Consider the following 27,261-nt stretch of genomic DNA (forward strand, 5'->3'; position numbering starts at 1 on the left):
ATGTCCATTCGCGAAGGTAAGGCCTAAAAATCATTTGTAGGTAAAACATAAATTCCATGTAAAGTCTTATTTCAATGCGAACTGTAACATACGCTGTATTCCTTGGAATACATTTAAGATGATTACCGCTGACAACATATTATTTTAAATTAATTTAAAACTTTGAACGTGTCATTTGTTTTCATTTCATTCGACTTCGACACGTAGTACAATATCGCGTACTTACGAGCGGATATTTGCGATTGAATCGTGAAAGTAATTGTTTTGTTCGCGTTTTCTCATTTTTCATGATGATTTAGCTGCAAGAGTCAAATATTAAAAGGTGTACCCGGGGGAAGGTACTAAAAAAATGAAATGCAATAAGTTATCTTTCGCTGTGCTGGGCGAGCGCACTTTGCTGTTATTAAATTTTAAATTACGCACTGAAGTGGGGCATCGCTGCATGAATAATGAAATTACAATAGAAATTGAATAGAATACAATTAGATCGTTTGTTTTGCTTACCCACTGTTACGCTATTTAGTGATAGATTGTATTAGTATGCATCGTTCAATTAGTGTCATTTACTCGTTTAAAAAAAATACACGAGTAATGTTACTTTAGGTATTTTGTGTTAATCTGATACGATTTATTTATTATTTATATATTATTTAACACACTGTGAATGCGAATCCTGCTACTTTACTTTTTAATAATTATTAAATTAATATGTATTGGTATGTAACGACTCTAACTTAAATCCGTACATTTTTTGAAAGAATCTCCTTACTGAGTCCATATTCTTTAATTTTATGTTATTTTCAAAGATACGGTGTACTAATATGTAATAAAGAATATTTTTATTCGTGTTTTAAGCTTCATTACGTTAAAATATTTATTGATAGGTCGTCATTTATAATGCAACAATAAATAAATTAATTTAAGTTAATTATATGTTTTTAAATCTTTTTATATATTTTGCATATAATAACTTATATAATTTTAATAATATCAGAACTTTAAATGAAGCAATAGCAATATGTGACTAGAGTAAAACTATTTCCATTTTCCGTTGCTATTTTCGATTAACACATAAATGTCGTCTTTGCTATTTAAAAAGTATATACGTACAGACACGCAGACAGACAAAAAGTTTAAATTTAATTCTATTTAATAAATTTCAAAACGATTTTAAAATAAAGTTCTATTTTCAAACTTAAACATTTAACTATACGTTATTATTTATCAAACCGCTTAGCCTTATAGAAGTACAATACAAGTAACTAAATTAAAATTCATTATTTACTTCGTATGCGTCGTAGTGAACTACACTCTAATACAAATATTAATATAATAAACGTAGTCGCGATAATAATTTTAAATTATATATAACAAATGTATAATAATGAGGTATGATTAAATTGCAAATAGATACATAAATTACATATCGCACATGCTACTAAGTAAACTATATAATATACGCGTAATATTATCGATTTAAATTGAATTGAAAATTTATGTATTCTGTTGTTCAACTAATTTTCAAAATTTTGGCCATAATCATAATTTAATATAAAACGTACATGAATATGCACGAATCGATTTGTTTTTTTTTTTAAAATCGTCTTTGTCTGGCAAACAAACAAAAAATAAAATTATTTGAGAGAGTTGAAAAGGATAATGAACAGTTTTTTATTTGCACATTGTACATAGATACAAAAACAACGAAGATAAGATGTACATAAGCAGAGTAAACAGTATACGAATACCATCAATGAACCGCAAACCCCGAGATCAACGAGTTGAGATGATATTAAAATAGTGACTCTGTTTGGATTAAAACCTTTTTCAAATAATATTTATCGAAAAATCTTAAAAATAGACATAATTTCATTTACAATATTTATAGCATTTCCTTTGCATTTCAAAAAAAAACAATGTATAAAACAATTAGAAGTAATATAAATAAATAAGCAAAATTTACGTAATTTTCACTTTTTAGTCCTGACCTGATGTATTGCAAGATTTTTTTATTGACATCAGCTCATCAAATTTCAGAACACCAAGGGAACCTTCGGTTTGTTTTTGCAATAAATTGAGAATATATTTTTTTACTTAATTAATGCGCATTAATTGTTTTGCGACCCGTCTGTCGTTAGTAATCAGTGCAGTATGAGACGTCCTGAACAGACCTGTGATATCTTTCTCAGCCAACACAGAGAGGGTTGTGGATCTTCGCAAGGTGAATTTATCACCTCTTAAATCGTGTTATTTTTAGATAGAAGTACTTCCAAAGCCATATTATGTTCTGTTTAGCAGTTCAATTGTGATTAAGATACATATGATATTTCGCATTTAAAATACTCTGTGGAACCAGCTTTCGCTGGCGGTTTTTCCGAACGACTTGGGAACCTTAAAAAAAAGAGGGTACTCCTTCCTAAAAGGCCAGCAACGCACCTGCAACCCCTCTGGTGTTGCCGATGTCCATGGGCGGTGGTAATCACTTTCCATCAGGTGAGCCTCCTGCTCGTTTATTATCGCCCCTATAACATTAAAAAAAAAAGCTTAAGTACAATCTATTTAACTAAATAGTCCTAGCCATATAAACATGTAATGTAACATAAAATAATTAAGTTATTTAAAACAAAAGTTTTATTAGGCATAAAATTGAACTAATACAAATCACGATTTGAACCTGCACCTATAGTCAAGAGTTACGGCATGGAACTTGATCACAGCTTAATTGGACGCACCTAAACCTGTGTCTCCACTAAAGGAAAACTGGCAACATTTGTGCTATCAACGCTGACAATAGCTTTTACAAATTTACTCGACTTTCGACAAATTTATGCTATAGTGTCTTTATTCGGAGACTTTCTACAGATTTAAAAAAGTTGCAATTATTTCAGTGGAAAACTAGCATTAAATGCAATAGTCAACGGTGGACAGTGATTGGATTCTCAATTTTGTATCCCTAAACTGATTAACAGTAACAATAAGCCCACGGAATTTCAAGCTTTACTTGAATCGTTTTCACGCGTTGAATTTTATATGCGACCGATAAAGACGACCATTCTCCTCAATACTTCTCCAATGTAAAATAATAAAAATTTAACGTCATGTTTTCATCTAGATATTACGTTAGATAATTGCCATTCTCAGATATAAAGTAAGAAATTTCCTTTCCCATATAAAATTTCTATGAGAGAAAAATACAAGATAGCGCTCGGCACTTACACGGTGTTCTGTTTGATATAAGAACGTAATTACAGTTCGGATTATATCTGTACTAATAAATACCGTCACCTCTGACTTCGATTTCCGTTACATTTTCGGAGAGCCAAGGAACTCCAACTTGTACTTTCCTCACTTATTATCCAATACTTAACTACCTTTTGTTTTTAATAAAATGTCGTATTTAGGTATATTATAACGAAAATTGGAGGAGTAAGTTATATCCGACAGGCCTTTATGCAGTCTCCGACACTCATCAATTTATCTAACGCGGAATATCAATATTGCGAGGGCCAGAATAGATTTGTGTCATTTTTTTTTCTATTAATAGTTGCCAAAATTCTGCAAGAGTGTTGTTTTTATTTGAATGGGACGAAAACCTCTCTTTGGGCGTATAAAACCCGTAATGGTGGCAAGAATAATGGATCTTCGTTCGTGTTTAACATTGAAATCGGCCATACATAAGGACGTATCTTATTTTCCTATTTCGTGGTCACAACGTCCTTTTCAAAACAAAAATACTTATTTTAATCTCGTAAAACATAAACATATTGTGTGTACTAGTTGTATGTAGATAAGCACAAAATAAACCGATAAAATGCTTACCTAGTAAATAATTAAGGCGACATATGGAGAAAATTGAACCTGAGGCTTTGTTTAATTTCGTAATACGAGCCGATTGATTTAAAGAAACGACTTTGCCTTGCACTCTGTCATTAAGTCTTTACAGACCATTTTGTATTCTTGTGAATTTTATTTTCTTATACTAACATGACGTTCACTGTACAATCGTTCAGCTAATAATAATTCAATTATGTACAATCAGAACTTGTTAAAAGTAGTTTGTAGTACTGAACATAAATCGGATATACCTTTTAATTTGATTGAAGCCATAATGTTAAATTATATTACATATTTAATGTTTCAACAGAACTATATGAATCTTTTGTATAAATAATATTATGTGAAAATGTTTTTTTATAAATTTATTTTAATTAACCAAAAAAAAAATGACGGCGCCTAATAAATTAAAGGGCTTAGTATAACAATTAAAATAATACTCAAAAAAATTGCTCATAATTAAATTCATAAACTGTGAAAGGTTATTTTTTATACATTTAAGGTTTACAAATACATAAGAAAAACAAAATAAGATGTTTGAAATGTTCTCGAAGACGACATTTAAAGCAAAGCTTCTGATTACGTATATATTTATTGATAATATATTATAATATTGTCATCAAAATAGAAGATAAATCCATATGTTTTTTAAACATTTTATTCATCCGTCATGCACGTAGGTGTCGCGCGAAAACGATTGAACGGATTTTAATCAAACTCGACATAGTGAAAGATTATGCTTTTTGCCAGTAAAACGAATGGGCAAATGGAATACTCGAATAATTCCTGCCGAAAAATAATACCCGAAAAAAAAAAATCGCTATCACCTTTACATGCAGATATTACGTAAGAAAAAACTCGATACTAGATAGATAATAACGAAAAAAAGGATAACATTTACAAAGCGCAATACCGTAAGAGTTGAAAATTTCACAGATGAAATACGATACCTAGTAAGTTGTTACGGAGTATCAATGTTTGTTTATTAAAATATCGCACAATCACTGAAAATCATCCTTACCATAAAGTCCAGTAGACAGCATAATTACTATGAATATTGATAACAATTAAATGAAAATAAATTAATGCAATCGTGTTGTAATTATCCATTCTGACGGATGCAACAGTGTTGCTAATTAACAAGCCCCTTATAATGTTGCCAGTATAATATTTATTGAAATTATTGTATTGTTGAGACGTGTAAGATAATTGTTCTTTTTACATTTTTAAATTTGCATTTAACGATCGTTAACTGCAAACTGAAATGTCGTCGGTTATACGACCATTTTGTGAAGTGCGGCACCAAATTTTCATATAACAACAATTGCTGCTTTCACGTGAACGTGTAGGTATAACATAATTACGATCATGATCCGTTACACTCCAAAGATAATCCAGTTTTTATCGATTGTTAAGTAAAAACTCCGTTCGATTATATCAATATCAAAATAGTTTTAGTTAACATTTTTAAATAAACAACATTTACACACGAATTCGCTTTTTTCAGTTCATAAAAAAAAATCTTTAGACTAAATAAGTTGTGTTAAGAATATTGAACAGTTAAATAAATTATGTTATAATAATGTTAATAATTTTCAAAGTTTGTTTCTAATTTAATATTCTAAACTTTATTTTAAATAGTCAAAATCGTTATAAATACAAGTTATTTATTTTCTTTTATTTCAATAAAAAAACTATTACTTCAGTTCAACATATTTTTAATTAAACTCAAAACTCCCAGGTCGTTGCACTTTATGTTACTAAAGATTTCATTATATATTATATATATGTATATATAAATAATACAGATAATTTAAACAGTTCCTTCTAAGTAATGAATAAAACCATCCACTCTATAATCGCGACCGGAACTCATGTATAAAATAAATATGAATCGTCTTTATGAACGTCTGCATAAAACATTCCACAGTAAAGAAATGTATGTTGAATAGATATTGAGATAATACTTATATTTTTACAGTCATTTATAAATTTTATAGCCAAGAATAAAATATTAAATGTATTTGACTAAAATACGTCGTCGAACTAGTAAATATATTGCTTTTGGGCGAGAAACAACTTGATGAGTTCTTAGATGGTAAATAAGAAAGTACAGCATAGCCCGATCTAATAACATTGTAATGACTAACAACAAAAGAACTTAGCGTTATCACGAGTAACATATTTACAGCTATAATTGCTAATATTTAATTCACCTGTTTATACGACAATATTTTAATATGTACTCTTTTTCTTACAGGTAAGCAAAGTTTAATACTAAGAATCCGGAAATAAAGCAGTCATCAAAGTCCCAGGTAAGTACAAACGCGAACTGTATTTCGGAGAGCACACGCCGTTCAAACCGTTTTGACACAGGCTTGAAGCTGAATAAACTATGAACATAAATAATAAAACGTTCTATAAGAGTCATGTATAGTCGCTGCATTTTTCTCGATGCATTAGGACGGAATAAATGATGAGGCGCAGCGACCAGGAACCGCACCTTTCCCACGCCCACCCACAGTATCTAAAGAGACATTTTTTCTAATCGAATATCCCAGGAACTCCCAATTAGGCTACCACGTGTGAAGGCCTCGCGCCGGACAGATAAAACTCGCTGCTTTACCGAAACGATCGATTGCGGACATAAAAGGAACAATTCGAAGTGCATCGCCTTTTTTCGAAGTCGAGGTGGGGGCACCCCCACGCCCTCCGGAGGCTTTACGCTCCGAAAGTGCTTTTCGGGCGGGTGACGGAAAACGTCAACGACATAGTGCATCCACCGGCGAGAATTAGCTTTGAGAGCGCAACGTTTAACGCGATTGAGATGGCAGACGCTAATCTTATTCTATATTCAACATTTAGGACGCGTTATTCTACTGCTTATTCATATTATTACAGGTTATCGCTTACGGTATTCGCTTATTCGCACATTTTTAAAACGATTTCATGCCAAGTGTAAGCTGGTCGTTTGTTTCTATTCGTAGTATTCACGTAAATGGTATTCTAGTCTAATTTAATTCAATTGACTTAATTAATCTCCTTATATGCAAAATAAAATTACATTTATCGTACCTTAAATATCAACTCAAAGTAAAAAAAGATCTTAACATGTTCAATTAACTAAGGCGACAATACAAATAAGATCTCACATTTTTAATCGATTACATAAATAGTTAGACAAACGTGTTTAATATAAATTTCTAAATTACACTCCGAGAATAAGATAATTAAAATATAATTTAATGAAGAATAATAATTGAGAAACAACGCATCATTGATTTATTATATTAAACAAAAACAGAACATAACTGCACTCTTTCTTGTAGCTTTATTACGTTAGCTGGAGCATTGAGTTTATACGATAGTGCTCTTTGTATGATTGCAATACGAGCTATAATTATGTGACGTGTTTAATTAAGTGAGTGTATTGATGATTGCACTTATATATCGCGGGTGTGAAAATCACGTCACGCTTTTAGATGGCTGCCCGAACTACTATAATTAGTCCTCTCTATCACTCCAATCAAGTGTGAGAAGGACGGCTGATTGATTGAATGATTATTCGGACGATATACCGTATACCGATATATTTATCGTTTTGTTTATAGTTTCATTAAAACGTGTAACAGACCGAGGCTAAGTTTTTTCACCGTCTCCGCATCTCGTTCCGGATTTCTTCACAATTTTATGTTAATTATTGTTTTATATTCTTTTATCGGGTTTTTCTTCATTATAATCAATAACAGTTCACACTTCACTTGAGAATTGTGTCTAATAATTTCAGCGTGTTTCTTTACTCATATTTCTAGAAAACTTCATTAAGTATATAAAATTATTGGAATATATAATTTAACCAATATATCACACATAAAAATTAAAAATCAATCAAATATTTTTATATAAATTGAAGTCAATCTATATATACTGAACAAAAGTCATCTTAACTTGTCATACGTAACAATTTCTATTCGGATATTATATTCGCACCTCATGTCGTTCAACATCACAGAGCGTACATTGATAACTGTATATTTACACTCGACTTTTAATTTATCATTCATTACAATTTATTATTAATCAATTGGATTAATTACGTATAAATATATAAATACTCTACAGGTTTAGGAGTTAAACATTTTCTGAGGTTGAACTTCGTGTAGCGATGTAAGAAGTAGTTAGTGTAACTCACATTGCGAGTGTATAAACAAAGACCCTTTTGATTTGTATTTGTATAATAATTACAAAGGCACCCGCCGACGACTCGGTAGGTAGAAAACATTAAGGTTGATTTTTATTGAAATATTTAATCATTATAGAAAACGAATAAACAATAATAAATTTTAATATATAAAAACAAAGAGATCATAAAATTAATCTTTATAAGATAGGTATATGTGTCACACGAACTCATACAAAGGTTTATATCTTCGTGTCGTTTGCCGTCACGGTATTATAGTCGGTAATACCATGCGGCTACAGACGTTCCATATTAAAAAATATTCCTTAGATAAAAATATAAGATAGAGATTCGATCTTCAACGCGCCTCGCTCCGCTACGGATTATCAACTAGTAGTACATATTTTATACTCCCATGATATTGTAGACAATTCTTTTCATATAAGATGAATCACAAATTTACCACTAAAGAAAATATAGTATAAACATCGCATGTATCCGTGTTTTAATCTTAATAGGTAATTTTAAATGATGTGTAATCTTAAGTTGTTTTGATACCCTTTTGCTTTACGACTTACTGAAATAAACGACGCAAATTTCGACTTTGCTTTCGATGAAAGTCAATTTTACGTCTATATTTAATGTTTGATACGAAGAATTTGTAAAGGAAAAATAAAAGTAAGTCGTTTTGCTGACATTTAACTAATAAATACTTTAACGTCAACTCTGACTTTTACTTAGAATTTTTCAATTCCTGACAGTTTCGATACGGTAGTCAGATATACGATACGATCACATTACAACAAACGTTGATGATATGATTCATAAATAAATTTTAGTTCAATCTCCGGTCTTATCGGTATCCGAACTGAACATCTCGAACGTCAAAAACGTGGAAGCCTGGGAAAATGTCTGGGATAGATATTCAAAGTTCCGGTGGATCACAATGCTGATATTAGAAGATAAATGTCAAACTTCCCTCGAAACCAATACTTGTTCAAGTGTGATTGAAGTTTTATTAATTTTTGCATTCATTACTTATTATATAATTTTAAATTTAGAAGTAGATTAATTTATTTTAACTTTGTAGCATGGTTTTATTTAAAATAATCTGCTACTATAATTCACTGTTAAGTTACTGCGGATTGCTTTATATAAATTTGGCAGAATTATACCAAGCTCACATGAACCCTCAAGATTTTTTTGTTTCATTGCAGAACATCATATGAATTACAAACAAAAATGAACTACTTGAGAAATAAGCTATACTTGCCCGGATTGAAAAAGTGTACTTCGTTTACGATTCACGTATTTCATTCACTGGGTTACATGAAACTACGAACATTAACTTTAAAAACATCACTTCATAGAAAAGCAATGCATCATAAATTTTTGAATAACTTATAAATTTAAAAAGCTTTACTTGGGTGTGTCTAAACATAACGCTTTCTAAATCCCACATTTATAAAAAAAAAAGAAAATAGAAAATGTACATATATTATTATCGCTTGTTTTGTTTTGCCGTTTGTAGATCGCGAGATAAATCATAAACAGTCAGCTTCGTTACACCAACAAACGTAAAAGACGAACAGCACGGAACATAGAATAAGGACTAATTCGTTCGTCGTTAGTCAGTTTAGCTAGGACGCCAACGGATGCGGACTCCGGTCACTTTGCCACGTCCTACTTTATCCACTTCCTCAGAACTAATCAGCGGGCAACATCTGTGATGCCGACGTTTCCGAACGTGGATATTGCAATTTAACACCTACACCTGCTTTTAGCCGTCATTGAGTAAATTGTGTTAAGATCTCGCGCTAAATGTTTAGGTGTATGGCCTATGATTATGGCATGTTGAACATTAGTCCTTGAAAATAGTGCCGTTTGATTCGCTCTACCTGTTTACTGTAAGCTCGTTGCATAAGTCAATTAAATGATTGTATAATTTTTCTCATTTCTGTTGATTAGAATCGAGTAAAGTGATTAATTGGATTAATTTTTAGTCTTACTGTTTATTTGGTATAAAAAAGAACTTATAATTTTTATGTGATGCAGACGATTTTAACTCGAATCTTCGTAGCTATTGTCGAAATGTTTTCGTCCATTTTTATATATAGAGGCTCAGAATATCTATTCAATGTTCTAATCCCAGCCAGCTGGCCACAGTCTATCAGCATTTGAATGGTCTTTTGTGCTAACCGCTTTTGACAGAAGTTGAACAGAATCAATGATATCGACATGAAAAGAATATATTTTAGCTTACCAACGCCAGCGCAAAGATAATCAAATATATAATTACAAGGTTTTGAGGTAAAAGTCTATATCAGGTCCGGCATTTCAGGATATAATTTTATCTTATAGTAAATAGTTTTTATAAACAAGTCATAAAACAATCGATCGAAAACGTAAACAAAATATGAACTGACGCTAGATTTAGAGTAGTGGACCGAATTGTATAGAAACAGGAGAGAAAGGGGGTTCTGAGAGATAGGTACCTATTTCCCCTTCGCGATCGCTTGTATCGTACGTCTCAAGGTGAATGCCCCGTGTCACCCTCCCACCCGCGTGACCCGCCCAGCACTTGCGCTAGGTCAGGGTCGAAACATCCGCACCGGCTTAGCTAGACCCGTGCTCGACATGGGATAACTCGCGGCCGGAGACCGCCGTGACTTGGTCGAGTCAAGTCACGTGGTCGCCCGATTTTTCCGTTCGAATAGTTACCAATATGTTTGTTCTGTTGACCCTTGAGTTAGGTCAAGGGTGATGTTTCTTAAAACATCGCGTCTGAACTTTTTCTCAATTTTCTTACCGTAACATTTTTGTTGTTTACATAATAACTTTTGTTACGGTGTATTACCTCGTTATTCCGATAATAATGTTAATACAGTATGTTTTTACTGAATTAATATTGTGTAAGATGTTTCATTTATTTTTAATCTAAAATATGATTGTGGCGTTGTTAACTTTTGTATGTTTTATAAATAAATAATTATGCATGCTGTTTAAATTGTGCATTTATTTATCAGAAAACATTATTCATTTATAAGTTGATAATAAGCTTTCAATTTTCATTATATATTATTAAAAATTTAATTTCAATTACGTGATATTAATAAAGAACAAATTAAAGTGTGTTGTTTCAACGGTATATTAATTTCCGATACAAGTGTGAGGCTTTAATTTTCTTTCTATTTCTTCGTAATTAACGACTTGCACTCCTTGACATCAAAGATATTATTTTTTAAGTAATTGAATGCATCGTAGCATTTACTGTGTTTTTACTTATAAATTATCAAAGCACTAAGTATACCTCGTTTAAAATTAAACGTGACAATGAAAGAGTGACAGCAGAATAATTATCTTGTACATTTTTTATTTTAATGCTAAAAATATGTAGTTTTTTTTATAAATTATAAAAGATAATGTACATGCAATATGTTAATATATTTAAATGTTGTATTGACTCAACTGTCTGATCTGTCTTACTCCGTTTCTTGACGATTCTTCTCGGTAGAATCTTTATTTTGAATCGGTGGCAGTTCTGGATTCCAATTATCTCATACGATGATTCAAGTGTATGTGCAAGTATGCTCTTCTTAAATAACATATATTTTTTAATGATTTAAGTAAAAGTATTAACTTTCAGTGCATTTTATTTTCAAGCATCTCATTATCAAAGTAATAAGGGTGGGGAGTCAAATAAAATACTCGCAGAAAATTTGAATTAAATTTGAATTATTCAAAACAAAAGACGGCACGAGAAAGAACCTAATTATCATAGAGATGGCGGCGCGTATCACGTGCGCGATTTGTGTAACATTATGATTTTATTATTAATTTAAATATCGCGTACGGAGCTACAGAGTGTGCCCTAGCAATTTCATTATTATTTCAATCAACTGAATGTAAATTTATTCAACAATCTCACGAGGTAATTGCGATGTTGCCGTCCCTCTCCCCCGGTCGTCTCTCTCTGTCTAACCCGCGGCACCGACTGAACCCCACATTCTTATGCGTTCAATCAAACATAAGCTCACTTGTGTTATGTTGCGACTCTGCCTATATCTCGGCATACCCATTGTTTGCTTCTTTTGTTCTATTATAAAAATTAGATGTCGACGACCGGACGACTCGACGTACGACGACGTAAAACGCCAGTGTGTGAGGAATCTCCTCATTTTCTAACCCTGACTGTGATATATGATATATGACGGCTACGCACCTACGTTGTGATAGTTAGATACATATGAACATAATATTAAAAACGCAATTCATAATACTCAACAACAAATTAAACACGTGACGTATCTCGTTTTTCTATTATTTATATACAAAAGCGTTAAAACGTTATTTGTACCTGCGAAACGGGCCGAGCTTATGAAAAAAGCCAAGTGTTTTTCTTTTCAAAGGAATTCCAAGTTTTTATATCTGCCAAAGCGTATATAAAAATCATCCCCGATGTTCAAGTCGCGGAGCGCGTTTGCCGGTCCTTAAATATCAACTTATCCATGTCTTTTCATTTAAATTTCTACTGTTTTAACAGTTTTAATTTTGAGTATCTGTAGTTTAAACGTACGCTATACGTTTTATAGGTTGAATCGTTTAACGGGAGTGTTTCATACTTTATGAGGCAGTATCCGGCGAGCACAAACCGTATTGCTATTTAAATAGGGGCGTTAATAATACAATATTTGATGCATACACGCTTATCCGCGACCGTTTGCTCGTTGAATATTCAGCTATAATTCGCTTACGGCAAGATATTACTTTAAAATGCAACGTAATGAAATTGTAACTTGTTTTTTATTTCCCATATCATTGTTTTCGCTCGTTCCGTGTACGGTGTTTGCGTATTAGCCATTAACGAATTTTATAAAGGCGGGTGCTCAAATGTGTGTCCACCTTATTTTGTATCATTAGAAAATTGCACTGAAATTAAAAATGTAAATATACGGTAATATCTGTAGATTTTATTTAAAACATATATTACACATACTACATAAGCCGTTTTATAAACGTTTCGTATTAGAAATAAATGAAAATAAAAAAAATATATAAATTAATTTTTATAAATTAAAAAGCAATCAAAACAGGTTACGTATTTTATCCCTTACTAAACTTTATTAAGTTTTATTCGATACATTTCAGCAGTTTTGACGTTTTTGAGTAACAGACATTCAAACATAATAAGTAACCCATTCATAATATTATTAATTGAGATACGAGACAATGCTGCCAGTGGATATTAAAATTCAACAAAAAATCGGGGTGACGCTGCGTCGTGAATACGGCCGCGAAATTTATGTAAATACGCGTACGTTACAGGTAATATTTTCTTTGAATATGTACGTCATAATAATTTTGAACTCTAAATTCAAGAAGCGATTTTCTGACATAGATGGTCTCCAGGTGGTACGGATTTAGAATTTAACCTCACTAAAACGGGTACGGTGCTATTCACTGCCAAAGTCCTTTTACCTTCCAACTATCTGTGACTTAACGATAAAATTGATCTAAGGTATCACGATTGCATCCACTACAAACTTCTATCGACTCTAAACCTATAGTCGCTGCCAAAAAATTTGGCATCCTAAACAAGGTGAAGCAGTACTTCACACTTGAACAATTTTACACTTTATATCAAGATCAGGTACGTTTAAGTATAAAATAAGCGTTTAACTTCCTTAACTTTAACCTCCTTCCTTTTTCTTGCGCATAGCGAAAATATGAGATATCATAGCGTCTGTGTTTTACTATGATCATTTAGATACACGGAAAGAACGAATTAGCATCTTCTAGGCAAGCGTCTTAGACTACACCAGCACTTACCATCACCATCAGGTATGATTATGATTAAACGTAAGACTATTGTAAATAAAACAAGAAAGTCCTTCGCATTTCTTTTTTATTTGCGATGACAACATTTACCTTTCATCGACTTAAGAATGGATATCAAATAAAGAGGTGATAATAGTACGAAACAAATATAATACAGATTTCTGAGAGTCGTCAAATTAATAGAAGTATTGTCTAGCGATGCTAAAGAATTTTTGATCTAAGACATATTTCGCCTTGGGATATCCGCTCAGACGACATCATTCTTTTACGTTATATGAGTATCACTTGATTGCTCTTGAGAAGCCTAACACTATAGTTTGTATATTTTGATTTGGCTTTTTGACGAGTATAGGCCGACATTGGCCGATTTCCTATATTAAGTATATTTATTTCAGACATGGATTTATGTATATACGTAATAGATAGATAGACTTTGCTGACAAGTGAAACTTAATAAAACATTGTAGCTTCTTTCTGAGTCAACATTAGTACTATAAGGATATGATGCAGCGAAACGACCTCAGAGTGGCGGCGCGACGCCCTACCCCGCGTGCGATGTGTCAAGATCTTCACTCAACTTAACGAATTCTTTGATAATGTTGTCTTAGATTTTCGCGATTATTACACATTGAAATAAAACTAGTTTTTTAACGGATTTAATCGCGTATATTAATTATTTTATTTTAACATCCAGTCTGCCCGTGACCACGAACACTGCAAAGTGCTCGAAACGTCGGGATGTTAAAATAAAATAATTAATATACGCGATTAAATCCGTTAAGAATTCTTTGATCCTTTGTCTTTCGAGTTGCGTCATAAAATTTTGGACGGAGATGATAAATTTGTAACTGTATACCCCGATTTGGTTATCATCAGTTTTCTTAAATGCTATAAAAACTAATTTCAAGACGTTCACGTCCAAAATGTGTAACGGTATGTTAGTTTGATTCGAATAAGATATTTAAACTTCGCGGTTTTCGAGGAGGTTAATTCGAGTGTTCCTAAATGTGTTTAGTAAATAAATATAGTAAACAATTATAATGACGAGAGAACGTAGATAAGTAGATTCAAGTTTGTGCGATAGAATTTACTTTATCAAATCAAACTGAAAAATGACTGCTACTCAAATTAAAAGATATAAATATACCCAATTAAACGTTATATTATTTTACGAATAAAATATTGTATTCGTGCGAATTTCGGTTATGATGACCGATCTAAAGGAATAAAACACTCCGTGTGTTCACATGAATATAGTAAAAACTATTTTACTACGAGTATATTCATGGGACGGCTATGCGACATGATCGGGAAGAATTCAGACGCGGTACTAAAGGACATGACTTCCGAAGCTCGGGATCGTAACACAGTCTACTTCCTAACAGGGTTGTGAGTTGCGACTGAAATATTCTTAAAAGATAAAAGTTACATTTGTCTTTTTATTTCAACTCGAATTTGAGACCTCGTTATATGCACTACGAAGCTAATCACTAAGCCGACGAGACAGTCACGTAGTTAACAGTAGATACGGAATTAATAATATATGTAAACAATGTAAACAAAATGGTAAAATCTATTTCGTAGGACAAACCGCTCGTGAATCATCAAGGCGAGCAGCGCGAACGAAATTTATCGCCTGATTCGCTTAAATATTGCGCCCAATATGCAGCACGTACCGATTAAACAGTCAAATTATGGTGCACTGGCCTACGCCCCCGACTCTGCCCGATTTATACCTTCATTTATTATCACCTACCGCTAGTTTAGATTGAAACTTTATTACAATAAAAAATCATTTATTTTTGTATCTAATGTGCACAGAGTTGTTTCCATGATTTTTTATTAAATCTTTCTATTATATCCAGCTTGGAAATTTGATATGTCTGTTTATTTTCAATCCACAATAAAAATTCATGAATAATATTCACGTTTAAAACTATTAAGGTAAACATCGATTATAATAAAACATTTTGTTTTTTAAATTCGATATTTAAAATGCAAGGGAATGAAAATTAATTCATAAATAAATATGACGTAATTGAAAAAAAAAATGGATCGTTTTGTAATACAAAAAATAGACGAATTTCGAAGACACGCGATTTTGTTTTATGTTATTTGTTGGAATATAATTTAACACAAATACATTGCAATATAATATGTTCATTGCGTGATTTTATTACTTGAATTAATTCAATTGATGATTGATGTTACGATTTTTTTTTAATAATAAATCGAATACTGATATATTAATAACTTGGAGAAATTCGCTTAGGCTGTCCATAATTTTAAATTTTAGACGTTTTTATGTTAAGCTACATCTTCGTGAGGTTGTCACACTTATGTTTAGGTAATATAACGTCTTTCCCCTAAATTTTGGTTTGAACCTTAATTTTTAACCGAGCTTTTGCAATCGATTTGGTCACTGGTATACTGATTAGTCTTAAACTGCCTCGTTTGTCTGGTGAATATAATATAATTATATGAATAATAGAGGGAAACTTATATGATGGAAATTTCGAGGACCTCTGTTAAAATCTGGATTCAAACCAATTGTTTCTGGGATTTATTTCATCAAGCAGACAACTTTTTGTCAAATCTTTCGAACTATCGTATGAAGTTTGTGGATAGCTCAGAACCGTTTCTTATCCAAATCATTCCTTCTCAATCACCAGAGATTCATTGTAAATCAATTTTATTTTGTCTTTTGACACTAATTCTTGTCACGTGTGTCATAAAGTCGTTTTACCTGGAGTTTTGTTTCTGGACACACTTTCAATCGGATGACTGGTTTTAAATATCTCAACATGTTACAAAACATAAAATGATGTACGATTTTAACATAATTTATTTTTATTGCATTGTTGCATCGCAACGCTTATTTTAATGGCTAATTAAAAGTTACAATAAATATGTTAATAATTTATGTAATTAAATATTACTCTATACTTAATAAACTTATGCGGAATAGGTCTTATTTTATTAAATGGCCAAGTTTAACATACCGTACAGTAATTCAATCATGATCATTTTAATTTTGTTCGATTATAACACACAAAAAAAAAACTGACAGTCAAACTACTTCTAATTTTTTGATTCACAAATATCATGGTATCACAATAGAAAATCCTACCCGATACGTGTCTGCACATAGTTGACCACCACAATAAATTTTAAACCTAAAATTAGTGCTAGTTGCATTTAAATATTTTACGCTCTCGGCATCATTTATCCGATTGAGTTAAAACTTTTAATAGTTGTATTTGCACTTCAGGTTTAGCTTTACAAAATAGCCATTGCATCCCAGGCATTAAATAATTACGTACATTAAAACATTTATTTGCTTAGACGCTTATATAATTAGAGTCACGTGATACAAAACGAAATACTTAGCTTCTTTTTGACTAAATAAAACACATTTAAACACCAAAACGTGTACGTTTGTGACAAAACGCCTACATTTGAACGATTTACTATTTACAATATATTATATATACAAACATAAATGAGCAATCAGAAAGTGTAATTACTGTAATTATTCCCACTGAATAATATCGAATTCCAAATTAAAATCTATCACATACTATAACACGCTTTATAAATGAAATTTCGTTTATAGTCTGTTTGTACGGCAACCTTTGTTAGAATATAATTTACTTACAAAATTACTACGTCAAAATTAAATTAATGCCATAGAATCGATATAATTAGACAGATATGTCGATATTTGTGTGTAAAGCTTTAAATTGCTTAGTTACAGCACTAGTAATATCAAAGTATTGAATTAAAAATAAATAACGAATAGTTATCACGATAAATATTCAAAGTGTGTAATTTTCATGATTTAATTTGTAAGTAGTTTCAGATATTTTTTTAATTTTCATTATTTAAATAACATGAGAGACAGTAAATGTATATAGATTAAAATTAAAAATAGTTACTACAAAATCATGACCGCGTGGAATGGTGGCAAGAATTCTAGCTTCGCCGTTGAAACGCAAATCCAATTCTCTGTGCGAAAAATGAACCAGCCACCCCGTCACATTGGAGGCAATAAGGGTGTTACTTATCTGTCTAAGAAACTTTTTACACTCCTTTGGATAGATCCAAGTGTTTCAAATGAAAATGGCATATTGAGGAAATGACAATTGAAATATAAACCATAACATATAATATTGTCTTAGAAAGACGGATAAAAGTTAAAATTTTTCGTTCGACGTTAAAATGAAAACACCCTGTATTCAGTAATACACGACGCTTTATTAGAAAATTCTCACTTTATACTTTAATACCGACTACTCCTTTCTAAGAGCAATTAAACATTTCATATTGAAGCTAATTTTATAAAATTAATATCTAACTCGGTTTAATTTACACAATTTACCTCGGAGAGTTAATACCTCCTGAGGGTGGTCGAGCAAAACACTTTACCATAATTAAATCGAAAAAAAATTGCTCAAAGCTTTGCTTAATATATTTATTCAGTCTCTATGATATTATTTTAAAAAACTTATTCGAACATTATCTAGGGAATTATACTTAATTTTAATGAATTGCTTTCACATAAAAGCTCGTTGGTTGACACAAGAACAAAATAGTAAATATTCCAGTTAACAATAAATCCGACAACATACCGGCTCTCTCATGATCCCTCGCTTAATGAATGCTTTAGATAACGAAACTTGTAGATCAGAAATGACCAATAAGAATAAAAAATATCAGTTCAAGTTGTATTAGTAACTATATCTACTTATATTGTAAGCAGATCCAGAGACGAAAAGTCACAAGATAAACTTTCGTGGTTTTTGTCGTGACACAATTTATTATTTTTGTGTTGGCATTATTTAATTAATAAACAAGAAAGTATAAACAATAAATTTATACTATACATTAAATTATGCGTATTATGTAACTTCCTATTTAAGTATTACTTTGTAATATGTCAAAGGGAATTCTAATTTATAGACTTGGTAGGTAGTGTAATCAAATTACGTAGTACACCTGTACTATATGCTGCGTTATGAGAGCCAACATTTGTCTATAACATCGATATCGTTTTTTAATCAGCAGTTTATGAATAAATGAGCAAAGTAATAGACATTGTATTGAGTATTTACAGTACAACATTGAATAAAACGGTTGATAAAATATACTACATTGCCGGTGAATAACCCACTGCTGGACAAAAGCCTCTTGAGAAGAACTTTGGCGTTCCTTCCGCATTTACAAAGCGGATTGTTAGTACTATTGTAGCACATATTTCCTAACGATGTTTTCCTTCAAATTCCGCTGAAATCAATTTTAAACACAACAACTATTGATTCAAAAGTAAACTCAAATTACATACATATTATGTATAATTATAATATTATGTATAATGCTAATTGTTGAATATTAAACTTATATTGAACGAACATATCCAGGTGTACAAGAGTACATCAAAACCATCCGTCATACTCATCGGTCAGCATTGCTGTGACACCTTTAATATTGAGTATAGTGAATTTGCTTAGTGTTGTTAATGCATTATTTCATTAACGAAGCTATACGAATTAATCTACAGTTATTATATAGATCGGTTACCCTTCCATGATCACTCAATAATTTATATAGTCATATTCAGTTTTGTCCGTAAGCAATAATAGTTTTAAAAGGTCTTTAAAAAGCATAAGTGTACTGTCAACCCTTAATAGTGATATCGATTTTGAAAGTTGCTATACTTATCTTGTTGCTAACTTATCGACTTTGAATATAATTAAAAATAATTTACAAGATCGTATTGTACTTTTCCGTTTAATAGAATATGGATTTTATGTATCGTTCTATGAATTATACTTACACATTATTATTACAACTACGTTTTAACTGTTTCATTTTATTACTCATACTGAATAAATTTTTCTGTTATTTATTCGAGCAAAACTAAAGAAAATAAAAACTACTAAATCTAACCTTTATCAGGACAAATGATAACCATTTGTACGGGAAATATAATCGTTGTATGCTCTCGCATAAGTGTAGCCTCTATATGTATATTTGCTCTCCAATAGGTCAGGACTCGTGTGCGCTCAACAGGAAACCGAGGGCTAATAGATGATTAGATTACATTATAGAAATATTGTTAACGCTCAACGGGCGGTCTCGCAATTGTTGACAATAGACTGATTCTTGCGGTTTGCTCTATTCTGTTTAATTGATAAAACATTGCTTTTATTCGTAACGATGTCATCTTATCGCTCATTGTAAACTAGAGGGTTCGATGAAGAACGTAAAAAAAACAACTCACAACTCACTTTATATTTTCCTAGCTTAAGCAAAAATTGAAAAATATTCAATTTTGTAACGCCGCTGAAGTACAAAGTTTGAGGTCACAAAATAAAAGAGGGAGGGAAATCGTCGTTCTAGCGATTTATTAGATTCCATCCTTCTGGCCGACATTTTCTAAAATAGACATCCACCAAATAAAAATTTGGACCGAGGCCACTTTCGTCTCGTCGCTAAATTTCACAGCGACAAAGGAAAATGAAATAAATCGCTCCGCTTAAGTTTTTATCAAAGGGACGCGCGGGGACGCAGTTCCTTTTCCATTTGTCTAAAAATGTTGCAATTGAATGCATTTCGGTATGGAATATTGAAACCTCAGAGTGGGTGAGTGTTTCTCATCCGTGCACGCACGGGGGAGGCGCACAGAGGAGAGTACAAAGGGGGCCCGGCCGCCACCGTCGCCTCCCTGCGCCCCCGCGTCTGCTTTCTAAACCTCCACGCAAATAGTACACGTTTGCTTGGCAACATTTCATGCTTAGTGTATACAAATAATGTACGGCACAGCTACAAACTGCGCAAAGGGAATACTAATGCGAGCGAACACAGGCCTCAAGTTAAACATTTCGCCAATGATCATTCGTATTGTAATGGCCTTTATTTATGCCCGAATCCCCGAGAGGTATTTTAAGCATCGCTAGACATTTATTAGCAAACGACGGCTGCATCTACCGCTTCGTTAGTCCTTAAAATCCTATCGAGTACAAGGTTATATTCTGTAACACGTCACTCGACCTGTCTTACTTATTTGTATATTTTTATTTACACAAACTAACATATTTTTTTTTAATTAATCTTATTTTTTTTACAGTAACACTGATTATACTTTGCATGCATTAACTATGGCACTACATTTATCGAAGATGGTTGTATCCGTTACTATATAACCGAACGGTCGATAACTTTATGCTAAATTTATTTTCGTCAAGATACGGACGACTGACGATAACTATTATATTGAATTATTTATAACAGAGAATAGAGTATTCTTTAAACGAACTGCTGTCGTTCGGATCTGCTGATACGAAATATTATATTGAGTTTTTTTGTAATTGAAGCAATGTGTTAGGAAAATAAAAAGGAACATAATGATAGTAGCAGTCGTGCTGGTATCTCGTAGGCCGATCATTGTGGAGTCGAACCGGCGATTGCATTTCGCCGCAGCCGCTTTGCACGCGAGCCTTCCCCTTAACGTAGTTTTGTGATAACGGGAGGCCATTAACGTTTTAGCCGTGGTCCCGCCATCGACAATCCCCAAGTGCGCTGACAATTTAGCAAAAGGCTGGCCCCACAATCTGTCGGTGACGGCGTATAAACACTAGTACTCCCCAGTCGCTCTTCCACAAAGTCCGACTGATTCGCAATGCAAAACGCATCGGCCGGCCCACCTATCTAATATTGCCTGATGTATTTTGAATAATTGCTGGGTACGCCGGCGGCTGATTGCGCCCGTACAAAGAGACCGGTGGCTGCATCACGGAAAATGTCTTGCTCGGGATTTGTAGGGACGGCTCTATATATCGACGGCTCGCACTGGACAACAGTGCCGATTTTGAAAATGGTCTACTTTAACTGATACCGATCATTTTCCCAGCCGACTCGAGCCGTCATTTCCACCCAATCAGTCCGATCGTCCGGAGTCGGTGGCGACCGGTTTTTCGCGTTTTAGATTTCGTACAATCGCTATTAATATTTCATGTCTAATAATAAATTCGCTGTAATTAATTAACATATTTATTGCGTTTTATACATAACTAAAACGTTGCATGATCAGTATTTTTTATTTGAATGAATTCGTTGAAGTGCTAATTTATCTTCGATCGCTAATTTCTTTTTTACTCTCTATTTCCAATTATAAATAATTTATTGCGGACGTTGTTTTAATGAAATAATATAAAGATCGATTTTCTAACATACAGTCGCCACGTGTATTAATTATATATTCCCGACTTCTTTGATTCTCTCGTTCCGTCAAACAATCATGAAACCGTTACGATTTTTTATAACAAAATGTTACATTAACACGCGATTATAGAATTCAAATAAAACCGCGGAAGAAATATATTGTATCTAGTAATGATCGTAAAACGGAATTATATCGCAATTATGCGAAATTCATGTCATGCAACGTCGGTATAGAGAAATAATGTGATTTTATTCCGCTTGTCGTCAATAATAATATTTCCAAATGTCGTTTCGAAATCGAATTAGGACCATTATATCGTATGCGACAAAGAATATTAAATAAAAAGACTGAGAAGAACTGACTTCGTACGTATGTACCTTTTATAAGTTTCCTTTTTGTATTATGTAATATGTAATCGTAAAATTATAAATATATTTATCGAATCGCATGACTCCAATGCTATTTAAATCAAAATATTATACAGTGTAACAATTTCCAATAGCTTATAAATTCCAACGCGAATATACATCTTTACAAAATCGACAATTAATGTAATTATTCTCGTACCGTTAACATAACAATAAGCAACACACATTTTTGTAAGAATGTTCACACAAAAAATCCTAAAACTATACAATTCTAGGGAGCGCGTGTCTGACATCGAAGTACAGTCAAAGAACGGCTTCTGATGAAAATGCTAAATCCAGTAATCTTAATATATTATTATGTCAGTGATATGAAAAATCTCAACTGGCTTCTTTATACGCATAAAAAGTAAGAATAATTTTATTATTAAGTAAATAAATTATAATACGATAAAAAATTCTAAAATCGTTAAATATCCTGCTACCGCTTGTAACAAATGAAACAAAACTTTACGACGTTGTATAAAAACATAATATATAACTATAATATAGCGAGGAAATCATTGTAGCAGATATAATTATTATCATAATCGGTACTATACTTAACCGTGTCTCGGATATATCAGGCGTCTATGAAGTTCACGCTTCACGCAGTTGTGGACTCTTTGACGATTACATCAAGACCATTTATAACTTTCATCCTTTGACGATATCATTGTGAAAAGATACTTAATATTATAATAAATATACCACTTTAAATACTTATTCCAACTTAAAGAAAAAGTATTCGGCTGAAACTCAAATGAATATCAGTGATTTATTATTTTAATGTTAAGCAAAAACACTCTATATTTTTGCTGTAATATTAATGACTGTATATAATTACATGACTGTGAAAAATCATCCTTGTTTTTATTTAATATTTAAGTTTGATATCCAACGAAACTAAGATAAGGAACGCACCGAAACTCGATATGAAATTCGAATACAAGTTGTATTTAGCAGCGCGATTCTAATTACCGCAGAATAGGAATCGATCTAACTCCCTTCCCCTTTCCCCTATATACACCCTCGCTCACCCGGCAAGGCAGTCAAGTCAAAATTGTTGATTCATCATTTTGCGACCACACCATAACTGATTTTCGGTAACGTCGACTCGCTTCGAGGCATGTACCCTATGCAGATGTTGTGACGAGGCGTGGTTTGTAAACGATTACCAATTGACTCGACGTGATTCTCTCAAATAAATTGTTTACTCCAAAAATATGATCATATTATTTAGAAATATGTAAAACAATCTTTTACTTATTTTTTTGTATAGGTGTATGAAATTTTCAACGAGAAATATCTCAAAAGTAACGAAATCGGCGCGTAAATCTGTCTTAACTAGATTAGTTCAAGTGTGACCAGAGCGGGAAACCTAATTAAAGCCCTATCCAGGTCAAAAAATACGCTCCGCTGCCTCTAACTCCCATTAACGTCCTAGAGGCGTAACGCAGATATAGGTCATTTCATTAGGGCACTAGACACCTGCTGATAAATGTAATGTCTCATTCTGTAAACAAAATTTATCATGTAGGACTCGTAACTTTTATTCGTCATATAGTATTTACTTTTAAAATACAATTTATATTTTATCAACAAAATAAAACGATTTTTTAATTAAACTGCCCACGTCTTAGACTAAAAATATATAATATATTATTCTAATAACAATGAAATCTAATTTAAAAATAGTAATTATAGTTTAAAGTGATGTCTTGAATCATATTGTCGCTAGTCGCTAATGCCTTCTTTCAAAAATATTTTACATCTTCAAATTATCGAAGTTCGAACGATAATTTATTTAAATCTTATTAATTATTACATCTTTATTTACATAAAAAGAAGAATTATCAATATGAAGTCCTTAAATATATACAAATATGAATTAAAAATAATTACTGTGTAAATCTTGACGGCGTGATATGGTGGCAAGAAAGGAATACTGATGTATTTGCCCGATGGATCGCCTAATAATAATTAATTAATCATTTTTATTAATTGGTAATTATTAATAGTAATTTATTAAAAGCGTAACCTATAATTTATTTTAAAATTATAAAATAAATTAAAATCTAAATTGCATTATCATACATAAAATGATAAATAGAACAAAATTATAAATTTACAACTGTGACGGCTTATAGAATGAAAAATATAAAAAAAAAACAATGTGAAGTTCGTTCCCGATAATTATCTCTTAGAGAACGCGGTAAAGTATTAGACGGATTGAATTACCTATAGCATTTTATTATCCAAGTAAAAATATTACTAAGAATATTTTCAGTAAGTTTATTATATATCTAGAAAATAATCCTGTCAAATTAAATACGTCTAAAACTTATATTACTACTTATGTTTTGTGTTGTTGATAATTTCGGTTCATAAACAACTTTTAACTTAAATCTTTTTTTACTATAACATAAAAAATCATCTACAAACGCGACATACAGAACTATAGCACTCAGCACATATATTATAAAATAAGTTCTTTTCATAGTGTTTCTTCGTACCAAATCTTAAAACACTTGAAAACTTAAGCTCCTAGGTCCACAGGTGCCGTATAGGTTTTTAAGCATCACTGACCTAGTAAGGATATCCTAACTGTATTTTATTATTTTCGTATTAAATTAGATACTTTTTATTTACTATGGCTTTCAAATTGTATAGATATTCGACATTTAACCAAAGAAGAGCATACGAGACGCTGCAGAAGTAAAACATCGAAATTGATGTTTATTAAAAATCATAATTAATAAAATAAATAAATATTAAAAAAAATAAAAAACACAGTTCCGTTACTAAAATAAATTTATTTTTGTTGCGTGTGCAGTATAAACATTAACAGAGAAGCAGTTCTGTATGTATGTATGAATGTATGTACATGGGTCAGTCATCACAAGTGAATAGATTGCAGCGGCGGGAGGGGGGTAATCCGTTTGACGGCACGGCCTACGTATTAGTCTTACGTTCTTAAGCAGAGAAACCTTAACCAATCAGTGAGACATTACAGCTTGGGCCCGAATTCTACTAACAAATTAACAGTTTATCACTGTCGAATCGAAACATAATCGTTGTCGTTATACTATTCTGCAAACGCAACGAACCACTAACGGTAACCGGTATAAAAAAGTAGAATTTCCCCCAGCACAAAATAAAAAAAAAACTTAATAAAAGTAAACTTATTTATTACTACTAAAAAAAGAGATAAAAAACATAATAAATATAGCTAATTAATTAAATAACCGAAACCTTGACTGTAATAATCAGGGCGATATCAATGAACACACGGACAATAGTGAATTACAGGATAATATTATTTTAGGACAACCACAAATCCGTAGGTTTATTATAATAGCACGATGTGATATTACCAGCATCATATCCAAGCAATCCTAGATTAGTTTAGACCCGAATAAAGCCTATTCCATTGGGCTTTTGTTTATGAAGACTAGACTATTATCGGCTTAAAGATTTAGACCTAACTTAGTAGTATATTCCCAACTACAGCTTATTGAATTTTCTACAAGTTATTTAAGAAAATATATTTTATTTATTTTAAATCTACTTTAAAATCGTGTCTAAAGTTTTTAATCTCTGTTCACTGTCGTTTTTCTTTTTGTTTTTCAAAAATAATTGACTTTTAGAAATGCTTCTCCATTCGACATACCAACTTCTTTATTAATCTAGCTATTCGTCTGTGGAATTCTTTTCTTCTCTAGAAACAAGAGTAAAGTCACTTGATTCGTTCAAGTAATTAATAAAACCACATAAATTTGCCGTCTGTTTTGGAATTTGTTATCAGTGATTAATTAAACTCTTTTCGCGTTATTTATTATTATATACAAGATACTCATCGCAGCTTCGCGCGGATTAGATAAAACGGTTCTATAAAAAATGTATATCTTGAAGGTTAAACACAGTTTTTTTTTTTTTGTTTTTGGTTTTGTACGATGTGCGTAATATATTACAATAATTTGTTCAAAGGTAATACTTGCAATGTCCAAATCTCTCTTCCGGACAATACCGAGGTAGAACAATAAGTACAATTGACGGATTCTATTGAATTATGTGCAGATTGTAATATGAATGAAACGGTCAGCGTCAGCTTAACCCCTTACGTTTTGGCGAAATTGTCATTGAATGAATATCTCGAATGTATGTCAATACACTAGTTTCTGATTGTAGAATATATAATATTTGTAGTAAGTTGTAACAGGCATTAGATGTCCCGGCGCTACGCTACGGCCTCCTCTCGTATCAGGACAAATGATCATAAACAAGAACGCTAAAATCGGTGCGTTAATTTCGCACGTATATTTATAATATGTGTATATACGAAATTAAATCTGCTATGACAACTAAAGGACTAGACTAAGCGGATAAATCGTACCATATTAAAAATAGAAAACTTCGTATGTTCTTTATAAATAAATATATTTATATTAATATTTATACAAACAAAAGCAAGCTTAGCGATTACATTTAGCTTAGCGTTTTTTTTAAGACCGAAAACAAGTCAGTAGTTATATTAACAAATGTACCAAAAACCATTTTTAAAATTATTAAAATCATGTACGAAGTGGAATATTAATAATAAGAGAACCTTTAACTTTATTTAGGCGAGCAAAATTTCTGGATTTGCAGTAATAATTTCAGCTTGCAATTTCGTTTTGTAAAACTGCTAACAAGGTAGCTTATGCTGTGTAAAATGTTTTTAAAATAAACGTGAGCGATGACATCCTGTATACGTCCAATGTGTCCATTATCTTTTCGTT

General features: G+C 31.8%; 1 protein-coding gene across 4 annotated transcripts in view; it reads left to right on the forward strand.

Annotated features, from left to right (window-relative positions):
* The window catches only part of LOC125075780 (protein bric-a-brac 1-like), a 250,614-nt gene that overhangs the window by 170,861 nt on the left and 52,492 nt on the right, over positions 1 to 27,261 (forward strand). Inside the window, exon 2 of one of the 4 annotated variants that reach the window (XM_047687534.1) lies at positions 6,095 to 6,161. The exons of the other annotated variants lie outside the window; for them this stretch is intronic. Within the exon in view, the coding sequence (XP_047543490.1) occupies positions 6,095 to 6,109 (15 nt within the window). The 3' untranslated portion in view covers positions 6,110 to 6,161. Of the gene's footprint in view, positions 1 to 6,094; positions 6,162 to 27,261 lie in introns of those variants that run through there. 4 annotated transcript variants of the gene reach the window in all.

This window comes from Vanessa atalanta, chromosome Z (genome assembly GCF_905147765.1).
Source record: "Vanessa atalanta chromosome Z, ilVanAtal1.2, whole genome shotgun sequence".
Classification (NCBI taxonomy): Eukaryota; Metazoa; Arthropoda; class Insecta; order Lepidoptera; family Nymphalidae; genus Vanessa; species Vanessa atalanta.